This window comes from Meles meles, chromosome 20 (genome assembly GCF_922984935.1).
Source record: "Meles meles chromosome 20, mMelMel3.1 paternal haplotype, whole genome shotgun sequence".
Taxonomy (NCBI): Eukaryota; Metazoa; Chordata; class Mammalia; order Carnivora; family Mustelidae; genus Meles; species Meles meles.
Genome location: NC_060085.1, coordinates 26,490,984 through 26,507,371, shown reverse-complemented (window position 1 = coordinate 26,507,371; position 16,388 = coordinate 26,490,984). Strand labels below are relative to the sequence as shown.

The window sequence follows — 16,388 nt, the reverse complement described above, 5'->3', positions numbered from 1 at the left end:
GGAGCCTGCTTCTCTCTCTGCCTGCCTCTTCTCCTGTTTGTGCCTCTGTCCTATTTCTCTGAAATTTAAATAAGTAAAATCTTAAAAAAAAAATAATAAACTCTTGGGGTGCCTGGGTGGCTCAGTAGATTAAGCCTCTACCATCGGCTCAGGTCATGATCTCAGGGTCCTGGGATCGATCCCCATATAGGGCTCTCTGCTCAGCAGGGGGCCTGCTTCCCCCACCTTCTCCTCCTCTGCCTGCCTCTCTGCCTACTTGTGATCTCTGTCTGTCAAATAAATAAATAAAATCCTTTAAAAAAATAAAATCTAAACAACCACAGCCACAAAGCTGCCTGAGACTAGGCCCTTGGTAAGAGAGACTGGTCTACAGTGATCTACAGGTTGCTGTGGAGGCCAACCTGGTTTCAGAAAGCACTGGAGATGTGTGAGTGTTGAGTGAATCACAGGCAACCAGACCAAGAAAGGTGGGTGGGACCTTGGTGGAAAAGGAACAGCTAAGTGAAGGCACAGATCTCTGAATCAGCAGAGGAGAGAGTGAACTGAAAGCCGTCATCAAAGTTGTAATACTTGTTGGGCTAGTCATGTAACCTCTCAGCATCTCAATTTCCTTATCTGTAAAAAGAATGAAGTCTACCTACTGGTCATGATTTGAAAAGTCAATAGAGTAAATATTTGTAAAGTACTTGCTGGCGCATCAACTGAAAGGAGTAAGTATTCAATTTTAGCCACCGTTACCACTATGTTTAATAATTTAATAATACCTTATAATTGTGAACGTATCATTTCAAGAATAACTCCTCCCCTGGTCGTTAGAATTCGAAGAAGGGTATCAGGATTCATAAACCACTCTTGAAGAGCTTTAAGACAAGGATACCAGGGCTGGCTTCATGAACACAGTCAAGCGCCAGCAAGACGACCCTACGTCTGCGCGGTGGTAAGGTGCACCAGCCCGGAGCCGGCCTCCCAGGATCACGTGGACCCCAGTCCCGCCCCGGCCCCGGCCCCGGCCCCGCCCCGGCAGTGTCAGTCCCCGGCGGCTGCCGCTGCGGTAGCGGCGGCTGCGCCTGCGCGGAACCGGGAGCGCTCTGCTGCGCGGTCCGCAGTGGAGGCGGCGCGAACAGCAAGGGGGCGGCGGATGGCTCTGCGGGGCCTGGCAGCCTCAGGGCCCGGCTCCCGCGGGCCGTTGGACGAGGTCTTGGCGGCAGCCGAGGACCACAGGGCGCCGGCCGTGGTAGTGGCGGCGGGAAGCACGCCGGAGGACAGCGAAGAGGATGAGGGCCGCGGCCGGGGCCTGCTGCGCTGGGACGGCTTCTCGGCCTGGCTGCACTGCGTGTGTGTGGTGGGCTTCGACCTGGAGCTGGGCCAAGCCGTGGAGGTGAGGCCCGGCCGCTCCTTGCCCCCGGCACCTCGTCCGGGTCTTCTTGCCGGGGAGGCCCCAGCAGAGCGTGTGGCCGGCGGGCCGGGATCCCGGCTGCCGCGCATCCGGGCGTGGCCGGCCGCCCCTCCGCCTGTCGGGCCGGGCTGCGGTCCATTGGCAGTTCCCGTGGGAGGATCGTGGGCTGTGGCTAGGGGTGAAAAGTTCTCTCTAGGCCCCTCCTAAATACTTGCTGAGGTTCGTTTTGTTTATTTTTGTTTTTAACCCGGTGTCGCGGGAATAATAAATGGTTAGCGGCACCGGGAGAAGGCTGCAGGCAGGATGTTGGGGACCTTTTTGAAGACGAGAACAATGCCCCTGACATATGGTAAACTATAATAACCAAGCCTCACACAAGCAACTTTTTAGACTCCTTGACCGTTTTGGCCATTTCCAGTAATTCTGAGAGCATTCCCCTCAGCCTGAGCCAAAATGCTTATCTCAGCATGATTTTCTCCATTTCCTCGTTTTGTTCCTCATTTCTGTTATTTTTAAAAAATCGTTTCTTTTATTCCTTGACGTTGCTTTTGAAAACAGTTGGCCTGAAAGCTGTGATCAAGATTAACATAGTTCATAGTTCATCTTGCTTGTGAATCATTCAAGTTTTCCATCTTTATGGTATGGTGTCTTATTGAAAGGCCTTCGAATGTTACTTATTCTTGACATTGTTTAGGGTCCCTTTTGTAGCATAAGACGTGGCTTGTCATTGTATCCAAGGAAAACCTTATTAGAAGGAGGTATGTTTAGAAAACTTTGTCTGTTTTTGTCTGTTTGTTTTGGTGATGATGATAGATTTTAATGAACCACCTCATTCAGACTTTAGTGGCATGAGTTAGCTATGAAAATGGGCTTGGGAGGTTTTTCTTAAAGCAAAGCTACTGCTTTTGTATTCAACATGTCTTCTCTGTTTTATCATTATGCAGTTCAGTACACATTAGGTTTCCACTAAGATGTAGGCTTTATACTGGTTGCTGCACGTACAAATATGAACAAAACGCTTTAACCTGTATTTGTAAATTTAGACTACAATTTAGAGGGGAACCAAGAATTAATCACGGAAGAAGATAGGGCCAAATCCCATGCTTGGTACATTAGTGGTGTTCCATATGTACTTAATGGAATGAGTGAATACGTGAGCAATTCTTTATCTTGTTGAGGCAAACAACAGTTTCCAAAGACTTTGAATTAGAGATTTATAAGTCATCTTTCCTTTACATTGACATGTTAACCTGAAGTTATATATGTAGTAAAATACAATTTAACCATAAACTTAGGAGTGGGTTGTTGTAGTTGACTGTATTTTAAAGTAGCTGAAGGAGATCCTTGTGGACTCTGATCGTTTGGGACATTATTTATAAGCATGTTCTTCTTACCAGATAGACAGTATTTAGCATAAATGAGATGCTACAAAAATGTGAATCATTGAAGGACTTATTTTGAATTTCATTTTCCATGGGATATGCAACTGAACAGTTTCCTTTAGGTCAGTAGTTCTTAACTTTTTTTGCATTCTGGATCTTTTAAAAGAATATAAACTCCATTATAAAAATGCTTACTAATACAAAATTAAGTATATACTTCTATGGACTATCTGGTGGTCATATGTGAATCTTCTCTTCCCCTGTTTCCAGATTAAGAATTACTGATTTTAGAAAGCATTAAATGAGGGTGGGGAAGATTCCCTAATAAAGGATCCAAAGAAAGATAAACACATTAAGTGGGCTGCAATGTAATTTTGTTTCATTTTTGTGAGGAATGTAGAATATTATACCTTGCCACTTTTAAAAGAAGAAAAAGGAACACAAATTAGTAATGAATATAATGAAATAGTTAAAAAAGTGTATTTCACTTTTGTATTATGGCCCTATCCAGGCCAAAATGTACAGGTGGTGTGGCTGTAATGGGAAAAGAAGGTGGTGAACATAGACTTGTGTTGGATAAGTGACATACAGTAGCTCCAGCCCCAATTCATATAATGCACAACCATGGAGACTCAAAAGGGAAATTAATTAAAGAATAGGTAAAAACTAAATTTGGACTAGAATATCCTAGAAGACACCTGTGCTATCACCATCTTTGAATTTTAGGGTTGAAAGAGATGTAAGACTCTGTTGTTACATGACACAAAGTATCATTTGTAAATTTTAAACAAATGCATGAACAGCACCACTTGGTTAAGCTTAAATCCCTATCACAGAGATAGTATAGCATATCAGTCAAGAACTGAGACTCCAGAGCTGGACGGCCTAGATTTGAGTCTGTGACTTTGGGCATGTTAACTACACTTGGCTCACACTCCCTCTGTAACAGTACCTGCATCAGAGCACTGCTGTGAGAATTAGAGAAATTAATGTTGGTGAAATATTGGGAACAATATCTGTGGCTCAAGACCTATGTAAGTCTCTGTTTGGGAAGTATTGAAATTCCCTTTTCATTTTCAGTGGGGAAAATCCTTAACTTGCTTTGTAAAGGCAAGACCTTTGAACCTTAATTTTCTCACTAGTAAAATGAAGTTGTGTTAGTAGAATCGGTACTTTTTTTTTTTTTTTTTTAAACAGGGAAACTTTTTTTTGGGACGCCTGGGTGGCTCAGTTGGTTGGACAACTGCCTTCGGCTCAGGTCATGATCCCTGAGTCCTGGGATCGAGTCCCACATCGGGCTCCCAGCTCCATGGGGAGTCAGCTTCTCCCTCTGACCTTCTCCTCGCTCATGCTCTCTCTCACTGCCTCTCTTTCAAATAAATAAATAAAATCTTTAAACAGGGAAACTTTTTTCCCAGTCTAATTAAAATCTAATATGGGACCTCAATGGCTAACCTGGTTGAGAGGGGTGGGTGTGTGTGTGTGTGTGTGTGTATTTGGTTGCAGACAACGGAAACTAAGCTATAGCTCAAGCAGAGAAGGAAACTTGCTGTAAGGCAATTGAGTTTTCAAGATTTTCAACGTACAAACCTATTGGGGCTTCATAAAATGGCTAGAGCCCATAACTTGGAAGCCTCTGATTATGCTTTTGTTTTTTGGGATTTTGTTCATGCATCATGCTCTCTGCAACTTATTTCCTTGGCGTCTATAATCTTTATGGTGGAAAAGTTGCCCTTTTCAGCCACTTCAATGAAGAGAGATGCCAGAGGAAGATACTCAGGCCTGGTTTGGGGCAAACAATCAGCTGAAGACTTGTGGTTAGAGGAGTGGTCCATTTTGCATAAAATGTCTGTTAGGCCCTGTCCTTGGTAAAGGGGACAATGAACAGTATCTTTTAAGTTAGAAAGAAACTATAAAAGGTGTTGACTATAGGATGTGTGCTCAGCTTCTTCCTTCTCCCACAAAGTGACCCTAGAGCATCACCATAGAATCCACGTGTCCTCTGGAACGCAGTTTCAAATCCTCTGGATTTTTATAAACTCTAAGTCACTTCCAGCTCTAAAATTACCTGATTATATAGTAAAGCTTTAATTATCTGAATCCAGAATTGCCTCATTTAAGTTTTTTCTCCCTGATTGAGTAATAATATGCTCATTGTTGAAAACTTGGCAAGAAAGAAAATTATAAACATTAGAAGACATCACTCATACCAAGAAACAAGTGCTATTAATAGTTGATATTTTCATTAATGCTTTTTTTTTACATAATTCATATCTGTCAAGAATTAATTTGATTGTTAGGAACAGAAAAGCTCTCAAATAAATTTAAGAAAAAAGATTGATTGTAAGGAATCTCTTGGAACCCAGTTGCAGGAAGCTGGAATGAACCTCATGGGATTTGGAAAGCCTCAGGCATTTTGCCTTTGTTTCTCCGGATCTGTGTGGTCTTTTGTCTCTGCTTCTCTTTGCCAGTCTGTTCCATTCTCTGTGCTGAGACTGGTTTCTTCTGCAGGGGTCTCAGTTTCTGCTCCTCAGTTTCTCTTGATTTTGGATTATTGTGATACTGATTTCAGCCAAACTACTTTTGTATTCTGGAACAAGGCCGAGGCTTAATTCAAATACTGGAGTATCTGATTGGCTCAGCATGGGTCAGGTGCTCCCTTTTGTTCAGTCATCTGTTAGGAAACTTCGTTTCAGGGACAATAGTGGCTACTTGTAAAAGGAGGAGGGGACACTTCCAAGGCATGGACTGGGCAGCAATACCCCAGACAGATTTACTATCAGAGTCTGCTTTTTTTTTTTTTTTTTTTTTTAAGATTTTATTTATTTATTTGTCAGAGAGAGAGAAAGAGAGCACAGGCAGAGGGAGAAACAGGCTCCCCACTGAGCAAGGAGCCTAACTAACCTGGAACTCCTCCCAGGACCCTGGGATCATGACCTGAGCCAAAGACAGACACTTATCCAACTGAGCCACCCAGGTGACCCCAGAGTCTGCTTTTATTGATAAACATGCTCATAAACAATTTACCAGATCATTAAAGACTCTTCATTAGGACAGTTTTATGGAACATAATTTATTTAACCATTTTTCTTAATTTGGATATTGAGTGGTTTTTCTTTTATCTTCACAGTGTAGAGAGTTATTTGCTACCAGTACACACATTTTAGAGATGTTTTGAATTTCTGAGCGCCTTTAAAGATTTACTTATTTATTTTATTTATTTGAGAGAGAGGGTTGGGGGGGCTTGGAGAGAGGGGAGGAGCAGAAGAAGAGGGACAAGCAGACTCTGCACTGAGTGTGAAACCTGACTTGGGGCTCCATCCCACCGCCCAAATCAAAGAGTTGGTCTATTAACTGAGTGAGCCACCCAAACACCGCCCTCCGACTTTATTGATTGATTGATTGATTTGAGAGAAAGGGAGAGGCATTTTTGAGAGCCTTTAAATCACATGAACTACACAGTAGAGAGTTTTTATCAAGAAAGGATGCTATATTTTGTCAAATGCCAGAATCATCTGGTTCTTGTCTTTTATTAGTGTGGTGTGTCACATTGATTGATTTGCAGCCCAGGAATAAATCACACTTGGTCATAGTGAATAATCCTTTTAATGTACTGCTGTTGGGCATTAAGGAGGGTACTGAAAGTAATGAGCACTGGGTGTTGTATGCAACTGATGAATCACTAAATTCCACCTCTGAAACTAAAAAAAAAAAAAAAAGAAAGAAAGAAAAGAAGATTATATAATTCATTAAATAACACGGCTCTAAAACTAAGAAGAAAATCACATGAACATATAGAGTGTCCTAGGAAGTTGACATTTCTGTAATGTGAGGTCACCTCCTGAACCTCCCTAGTCCTTGATTTTGTAAGAATTGAGGCATCAGTGCTCGCTTCGGCAGCACATATACTAAAAAAAAGAATTGAGGCATCATTAGTAGCTTTTTCTCCTTGAAGTCTTTATCAACTCTTTGGATAATTTCAGTCCAAAATTTAGGTTTGGGAGCATCCAGTTTAAAAGGGAAAAAACAACCCTTCACCTTTCTCAAAAAAATTTTAAAAAGGGGCACCTGGGTGGCTCAGTGGGTTAAAGCCTCTGCCTTGGGCTCAGGTCATGATCTCATAGTCCTGGGATGGAGCCCCACATCCTGCTCTCTGCTCAGCGGGGAGCCTGCTTCCCTTCCTCTCTCTTTGCCTGCCTCTCTACCTAATTGTGATCTCTGTAAACAAAATCTTTAAAAAAATTACAAAAAATAAAAATTTTAATAAATCAATAATTTTTTTTTTTAAATGGGGAGAGCATCTGGGTGGCTCAGTTAAGCATCGAAATCTTGATTTCAGCTCAGGTCATTATCTCAGGGTAGTGGGATGGAGCTCTAAGTTGGGCTTCACACTCACTGCAGAGTCTGCTTGTCCCTCTCCCTCTAGTAAAGAGAGCACAAGCTGTTGGGTTTTGAACAAGCTGGTTGTCTGATTTTTGGCCAGTTTCTTCAATTTTCTGAGTCTCATTTCCCTCAACTATAAAGCTGAAAAATAATACCCTAAGAGTGTTGTTGGAGGTACTAAGAATGAGAATGCATTTAAGAATTAATGCATGTCATTTAATGTGTGCCCAAATGTTCCTCCCTTATTATAGTTAGTGTCCTTGCATACTCAGTAATCAGTGCAGGACTGTTCTTGGTTATTCTCTTACTCCTATTATTTTGCCTTAAGTTGATTTTTTAAAAAACCCCACAGTTTTGGATGTGAATCCCAAGTATTTAAAGTACTTCCTGGGAGGACAACTGGCTGGCTCAGTCATAAGAGTTTGCAACTCTTGATCGTGGCCTTGTGAGTTTGAGCCCCATGTTGGGTGTAGAGATTGCTAAAAAAGAAGAAAAAAATGGGGCACCTGTGTGGCTCAGTCCATGAAGCATCTGCCTTCTGCTCAGGTCATGATCCCAGGCCTGATGCCACGTCGGGCTCCCTGCTCAGTAGGGAGCCTTCTCCCTCTCCTTGCTGCTCCCCCTGCTTGTACTCTCTGCCATTTAAATAAAATCTTTAAAATATGTGTATATATATATATGTATATGTAATAAAATAAAAAATCAAAGTTAAAAATAAAGCAGTTCCTGGAAATCAAGTCTATTAGGTTTCATTTGCTGATAATCTATGACATAACCTATTTGTGTGTACATATGGATTGTATTCCACCTCTTGCTGAAAATAATTTCAACCCAATGAAATAATCTATAAAAAACAGGACAGGTGATCATTAATATATTGTGTGAGTCATGATTTCATTTGGATTACTTATCTCAGCCTCCCTCTGCCCCCATACACACTATATTTATTTATTTGAAAAAACCGAGAGAGAGAGAACACGGAGGGAGAGGGAGAAGCAGACTCCCTGCTGAGCAGAGAGCCTGACACAGAGCTGGATCCCAGGACCACTAGATCACAACCCCAGCCAAAGGCATATGCCTAACCAACTGAGCCACCCAGGTGCCCCACACTTTAAAAATAAAAAACAAAAAAGCCCCAAATTGAAGATAAAGCTCTGCTGTGGGGTGAAGGCAAACTTCCCTACCATTTTTTAAAGAGCAGTTAGAATTTACTCCCCTTTCTTTTTCACTTGTGCTTTTTGCCTCTTCCTTTTTATCCCCCAGCAGGGTGGAGTCTGAGATAGACACTACAGTGTTCTTTTTTTTTTTTTTTTTAAGATTTTATTTATTTATTTGGCAGAGAGAGATCACAAGTAGGCAGAGAGGCAGGCAGAGAGAGAGAGAGAGAGAGGGAAGCAGGCTCCCTGCTGAGCAGAGAGCCCGATGCGGGACTCGATCCCAGGACCCTGAGACCATGACCTGAGCCAAAGGCAGCGGCTTAACCCACTGAGCCACCCAGGCACCCATACAGTGTTCTTTATTTTAGCAAAGTTTCTGTTTATTTTTTTGAGAAGGGTGAAGACAGTTGTGTGAAGGGTTGTGTGTTTCCCTCAAACTGGGTGCTCTATAACCCCAGTATTTACTCCTCTGCAAGTTTACTGTTTTAATCAAAACAGGTGTTTTGTGTAACTGTTGCTGGACAGTCTCATTGAACTATCTATTCAGCAGATGCTTATTGGGCAGCTTCCATATCCGGACACTGTTGTGTTTTGGAGATAAAGCTTTGATGAAGCCTCCCTTCATTGAGCTTCCAGTCTAGCATGGATGGTAGGCCATTAAACAGCGAGGGTTATAATAGGAGGGTTTACAGATACTAATAATGGCCTTTAAGTTTCCTTGTGAACTTGTAGCACTTCATAGTAGCTTGATGTAGTTCTGTGGTTTGAGAGTTGAAGTTTGAGTAATCTCCTGAGTTTAGGCTCCCAGATAGTACAAGGGCTTCTTCAGTGCTACTGATCTCTGGTTCTGTTATGAAATTATATAATCCCAGTATGGAGGAATCTGGGATGTTCCTCCCTCCAGTTAGTTGGTTCACAAGTGCTTAATGTTTTCTGTATTTACTATGATGAATGATGTGAAAAACGGATAATTGTATCTAAACTTTACTCTTATTAGGGAAAAATGCTCCATGGTCCATTCCATGTTCAAACTGATCACATTTTCTAGTAACATAATTTAGTTTAGTTCTTGAGTGAGCTGGAACCTTAGACTGAGGTCTAGTCTGTTCTGAAACTGTGATGTCAGGCTGTTTTTTCCCACTTTTTAAAATAAGTAAACATTTTAATTGCAGTATAACATACATGTAGGAAAACATACAAATGCTGAGTTTGGTAAATTTTCTTTTTTTTTTTTAAAGATTTTATTTATTTGACAGAGAGAGATCACAAGCAGGCAGAGAGGCAGGCAGAGGGAGAGGGGGAAGCAGGTTCCCCACTGAGCAGAGAGCCTGATGTGGGGCTGGATGCCAGAACCTTGAGATCATGACCTAAGCCGAAGGCAGAGGCTTAACCCACTGAGCCACCCAGGCACGCCCTGAGTTTGGTAAATTTTCATAAAGTGAGCATACCATTTCACTACTCTAGATATCAAGAAACAGAATGTTATCAGTGCCCCCAGAAATTTCCCTTAATGTCTTCTTTCAGTCATGGGCCATTGCCCTTTCCCCCCAGACCCTGGCAGCCACCATCTACTTTCTCTATGGATTCTCCTATTCTATACATTTTATATGAATGAAATCAAACAATTTTATTTTTGCCTTTTTTTCTCTGGCTTCTTTCACTTAGTATAATATTTTCAGAGTTCATCCATGTTGTAGTATATATCAGTACTTCATTCCTTTTTATGGCTGAATTTTTTTTTTTAATATTTTATTTATTTGACAGAGAGAAATCACAACTAGGCAGAGAGGCAGGCAGAGAGAAAGGAGGAAGCAGGCTTCCTGCTGAGCAGAGAGCCCGACATGGGGCTCGATCCCAGGACCCTGGGACCATGACCTGAGCCGAAGGCAGCGGCTTTAACCCACTGAGCCACCCAGGCGCCCCTGAATTTTATATATTAAAAGGAAATAGGACATTTTGCTTATCCATTCATCATTGATGAAAATTTTGATTTTTTTCTACTTTTTGGGTATTATGAATAATGCTGCTATGAACATCTAAGTTTTTGTGTGAACATATGTTTCCACTTGTCTTGGAATGAAATTGCTATGTAATAAGGTAATTATGTTTACTTTTTTGAGAAACTACTAAGCTGTTTTCCAGGGTGGCTGTATTTTCACATTTCCTTTAGTAATGTGTGAGGGTTCTAATTTCTCCATATCTTGTCAGCCTAATTCTTGTCTGTCTTTTTGATTACAGCTGTCCTAGTGGATATGAGATGGTATCTTATTATAATTTTATTTGTATTTTCCCTAATGACTAATGGTGCCAAGTGGCTCTTCATATGCTTATTGGCCTTTTCTATATCTTTTTTGGGAAATGTCTAATCAAATCCTTTACCCATTTAAAAATTGGGTCACTTGACTTTTTTATTGAATTGTGAGAATTTATGTATTCTGTACCTTAGACCCTCATCAAATACATCAAATACATGATTTGTAAATACATCAAATCATCAAATACATGATTTGCAAGTAGTTCCTTCCATTCTGTGGGTTGTCTTCACCTTCTTGGTAGTGTTCTTTGAAACACAAAAGTTTTCAATTTGATGAAGTTCAGTTTCTGTTTTCTTTGGTTGCTTGTGCTTTGATTATATCTAAGAAGCTGTTGGCTAATCCACAGCCATAAAGATTTATTCCCGTGTTTTCTTCTAAGATATTTGTAGTTTTAACTCTTACATTTAGGTCTTTAATCCACTTTGGGTTAGTTTTTGTATATGATATGAAGTAGAGGTGTTACTCTTTTTAAAACCTCATTTTGATACAATTTTTGGCTTACCTGGAGTTATATAAGTAATTTATCTAGCTTTCTCTGAAGTTAACATTTTATATAAACATAGTACAATAATCAAGACAAAGAATTTAACATTGGCATGATACAGTTTACTAAACAGAGTATATTGGGAGTCACCAGTTTTTCTACTAACGTGCTTTATCTGTTTCAAGATCCAATCCAGTTCTCTACATTGCATGTAGGTGTTATAACTCCATAGTCCTCTTCTGTCTGTGGAGCTCCTCAATCTTTCCTTGTCTCTCATGACCTTGACTCTTTGGAGTACTGTTCATATAGTTTGTAGTCTGTCTTTAAATTTTGTTTTATTCTAGTGTGTTGTCATGATTAGTCTGAGGTTATAAATTACTGGGAAGAATACCCCAGATATGACGTGTCCTTCTCAGAACATCATCTCAAGACGTACAGGATATTAAAATTAAAATGTCTCATTATTGGTAACTTTAACCTTGATTACTTGGTTGAGATGGTGTCTGCCATGTTTATCCACTATGAAGTTACTGTTTCTGTCTTTGTAATTGATAAGTGTTTATTTTGTTAGAAATTGAACTGCACAGTATCTTGTTTTCTAAGCTTGGTCTGCTAATTCAGCATCCATGAGTGGATCTTACCTGCAGCAATTACTACTCTGGAATTCTAACAGTGATTTTTAAATTTTCCTTACTCCTTCTCTATTTATTAGTTGGAATTCTTTTATGAGGAACAGTTGTCCCTTTTCTCACATCCATCCATCACTCTATCTATATCAGTACAGACTGAGGGATACTTATTATTTGGGTTATAATCTAATACTATCATTATTTATTTTGTTAATCAAATCATTCCAGCTTTGAGCATTGTTGCCTTTTTAGGTTGGCTCCTGTGTCCTTTAATCCTGCCCCCCTCCTTTTTTTGAACACTTCCTTTCTGGCACAACAAGATGCTCCAGGCTTATCTTGTATTTTTCCTGTCCCAGCCCTGTAATCTGCTACCTTCCTAAGACGCCCTCGTTCTTTTTATTTTAGAATGGTATTTAGCAATCAGCATCTTAGCGTTAGGTGTACTCACTGCTACTGGGGTGTCATTGCTTTATTTTTCATATTAAAAAAGGCTTTTAAAAGATACTATATTTAATATATCTTAAGATATTTTCCAGCCAGTTTTTGAAAATAACTGATACATAACCAATTGAAAAATGTAGATTTGGAGGTTTTTGGTTTTTTTTTGAGTTTTGTTTTGTTTTTGTTTTTGTTTTTTTTTGCCTGTAAACAGTTTCCATTTTCAGTTTGGAATGAGTACTATTGTCTAATCTTTGAAGACATAACTTCTTAAAAAAATTTTATTTGGGGGCACCTGGGTGGCTTACTTGGTTAAGCATCCAACTCTTGATCTCAGCTCACGTCTTCATCTCAGGGTTGTGAATTCAAGCCCTGCATTGGGTTCCATGCCCTGTGTGAAGCCTACTTAAAAAAAAATTAAAAATAAATAACTAGATAAGATTTTATTTTTAAGTAATTGCTGCACCCAATGTGAGGCCCAAACTTTCAACCCCAAGATCAAAAGTTGCACACTCCATGGACTGACAGGCAGCCAGGGTTCTTATTAGGCTTGAAATTAATCCTTTTTAATGATGTTTTGATGATGTTTTTATGTGATTAATGTTTATGTAGGAAATCAGGGCAGGCCTGGGATGGCCTGGGATGTAGTCTCTGCTGGGCCTGAGATGCTAGGGTAGGGTTGTGCAATGGAAACGGACACCGAATGGCATAGCAACAGGCAGGCATCCATTCACAGATAACTGGGATGCATGACAGGCATGAATTTTTCCCATGTCCAAGTGGTACTAGCAGTAAGTTAACTGGTATTCCTAATTTTCTTTCTCCTGGGACCCATAATTACTTCTACATTGAGGTGGGAATGTTAGATATGCAGGGGCAGATAGACACACCTTTGAAGAGAATAACCTGATTTAAAACGTTTTGTAATACTCTTTTCCAGTAGATATATTAGTATTTTTTTCCTGGGGTACATTTTTCCTATTACATCATGATATGAGATATTTATGCTATGTCATCACTTTTAGGCCTTAATAATGATATCAAATAAAACTTAAGTTTTTCTTGGCTTACTACTTGGCCATCTCTCCCTTATTTCTTATAACATGGAAGATCTTAACATAGGTAACAGAACGAGGGTGACATTAGCTGATGCTCTCTGTCCCCCTTTGATGCCTCCCAGGAATGCCAGTGGCCTGGGGGACAGAGATGCCTGGACTTGAGCTGTGGAGAGAGGAAACTTCAAGCGAGAGGCGTCTCCAGGTACTGGGGCCAATTCAGGAGCTAACTGACTAAACTAACATTGATTGCCCATACTTAAATTTATACTTTATTTTTTACAAGATAAATTATGTACATAGATAACCTCATAATGGTTGCAATTTGTGCAGTTTGAGATACTTGGCAGTGGTTACTTTTTAAATTTTTACCTAGGGAGTTTAATTGAAGTTTTAAAATTAAGTATGATTTTCTTTCTGTTTTTTCTATTTTCTTTTTTTAAAGACTTTATTTATTAGATAGAGAGAGACACGGTGAGAAAGGGAATGCTAGAAGAGAGAGAGGGAGAAGCAGGCTTCCCCCAAGCAGAGAGCCTGATGCAGGGCTCAATCCCAGGACTGTGGGATCATGACCTGAGCTGAAGGCAGAGGCTTAATGACTGAGCGACCCAGGTGCCCCTCTATTTTTTTTATCTTAAGTACACTGTGGATATTTTCATACTTATAGCATATAAAGGTACATTACTGCTTTCTGAGTATTTTATCTATTCTGAAATAGAACACTGGGCAGTCCTAAATCTAGTACAATCAGAGTTTTTAAAGGCAGACTTGATAGTTTATATAGTTCTTACATCTTTTTAGCTTACTTAAATATATATAGCATACATAAACCTCTTAAATACATACACACACACACACACACACACACACACTTTTATATATATATATTCAAGCTACTCATATATATGGGTAAAACATACCAACATTTTTTTCTATATTGTCATGCTGGTATTTTAAACCATAGAAAACCAAAGTCCAAAGGAACCACTGTGAAGTCGTTATGTAACAAAAAAATGAAATTTTGTATATTTGCTTTTGAGTTTATAGTTTAATTATATATATATAGTTTAATTTCAGGAAAGAAAAATCTGAAGGGCATTCACATAAAACTGAGCTTAGAGTCTAAGGTAAAGCTATTACTACAGGCTGCTAAATATACCAAGATGACAACTCTGGTATAATTTACATGTAATGAGAATTTCATAAAATAGTGCTAAATAGGTTACAAGTTTGCCATTTCTGCTTAAAAAGTAACAAGGTAAAATGGTCTCAAGGTGAAGCAAGGAAGATCTATGTGTGCGTGAAGAATTACGTATTATTAAATATTGTGTTGTTGAACTAATTTGAGGGTATATCCACTTATTGAAGAAATATATTTTTAGTATTTACTATGCAGCAGAGACTCTTCTAGGTGTAAAAACAGAGTGGTGAACAAAACAGACCAGATTCATGCCTTCATGCATTGTGAAACAGAGGTTAATTTGGATTGGTTAGAACACGGGATACAAAAGCAGAGTAAGAAGAGAGAATATTGGCTTTGGTGTCATTCTCTATTCCAGAAATGGTAGATGGGTTTTCATGTAATATATCAGCTCTCTAAACCCTCCCCGTAGCCCTGGATTGAGAAGGATGATATGTCACATACTAGCTAGTGGGGAAAGAGGGCTGTGATTGCACAGTAATGATCACTGCTAAGGGTGGAGTGAAGAACGGTGGCTTGTGTACTTTGGAATGAGACAGGCCTAAGTTCAAGCCCATCTCTGGCACTTACTAAACAAGTAAAATTCAGAAGAGTTATTTAACTACTGTGAACTTGTCCCCTCTTCTGTAAAGACAGGGAGAACTGTTGTGAGAATTAAAAACTCTGGAAGATACTCATTAAGCATTAGTTCTCCCATCTTTCTTCTTAGCTTAATTTTCTTATATATACAATGGAGATACTGTTACTGGCCTTGTCTGTTATTATGAGGACTAGCTAAGTAAAATAAATGTGTGAAACCATTTAAATATGGTTTATAATGTGATACTGCTATATGTTATGTCTGGAAATGGAAGATTATTAGGCTCTGGGGCAGCTGGGGAATGGGAAGAACTCATGAATTCTTCCAGAAGTGGGAAATCATGGATCCCCACATTAGCAACCCAACATTAACATAATTTAGCTACTCTGTGTTGTTTTCTCCCCTTTTTGCTATCAGCCACTAACCTGCTGCTCTTAATCTCATTTCTTCTTTACATTCCCAAGAGAGTCTGGATTGGTCCACTTGAGCACTGTATTCTTTTGGGCAGAATTTTCACACCCAGCTACATCTAGGTAGTTGGCTGACTGGCCTGTAGAGTCACTGCCTTTGGGTCTGGTGTTTACTAGTGCTTATTCTGACAGGAGCTGTTCTGGTCTATTCTTGCTTCCTTTGCAGTGGCTTTGGGGCAGGAGTGTCCCTCAGAAGGTGGCTGTAATCACTACAGGCACTAAACCTGACCTGTCCTAAGAAAATGTAATGACTTTTTTAAGGGATTGGCGGAAAGTAGGATAGACTTTATGGTGGGAGATGGCCTTTGAGATTTCTTAAACTATAAATAATTATTTTCTCTTTACAGTTTTTCCTTTAATAAGTAGCTGGTATTTGCATTACTTCTTAGAATCGATTGAACATCATTATTTCTTGAGTACCACCCAGCTGATAGATCGAATTCTCTTTAGCTTTTCGGTTTCCAAAGACAAGAAGACTGTGGAAGCTTTAAGTTACTAGTAATTCAGTTGGTAAATTATTCTTGATAAACCAAGATTTCACCATTCTTTTAGAGGTAACTTTGACTCGGAATTTTTTTTTCCTAATGTAAATCCAGCTCAGTTCTTCCAGCTTCTCCCATGTGTCATTATTGGAAGTTTGTGAACTATTTCTTAAAACTATTTTAACCATAGCCAACCAGTATTAGAAGTACCTGCTAATGTCTAAAATATACACTTAGTATATTTGTCTAACAAGATTTAATTCTTTTTCTTCCAGGTAATTTATCCTCAACATTCCAAACTTACTGATAAAGAAGTAAGTAAAAATATTGCTCCATATAGTCTGCTGTAATATTCTGTTTGTTTTTATTGGTGTGTGTGTGTGTGTGTGTCAGTATATATAGCTTTTGTTTTCTTT

General features: G+C 39.6%; 1 protein-coding gene across 5 annotated transcripts in view; it reads left to right on the top strand.

Annotated features, from left to right (window-relative positions):
* The first annotated feature begins 1,067 nt into the window (after nucleotides 1–1,067).
* DENND6A (DENN domain containing 6A) overlaps nucleotides 1,068–16,388 on the top strand; it is a 62,260-nt gene continuing 46,939 nt past the window's right edge. For 2 of the 5 annotated variants that reach the window (XM_045991558.1, XM_045991557.1), the window contains exons 1-2: nucleotides 1,068–1,378; nucleotides 16,248–16,286. In XM_045991558.1, the coding sequence (XP_045847514.1) occupies nucleotides 1,139–1,378; nucleotides 16,248–16,286 (279 nt within the window). In that variant the 5' untranslated portion in view covers nucleotides 1,068–1,138. Of the gene's footprint in view, nucleotides 1,379–13,364; nucleotides 13,445–16,245; nucleotides 16,291–16,388 lie in introns of those variants that run through there. The other 3 variants (XM_045991559.1, XM_045991560.1, XM_045991561.1) reach the window with 3 other exon arrangements.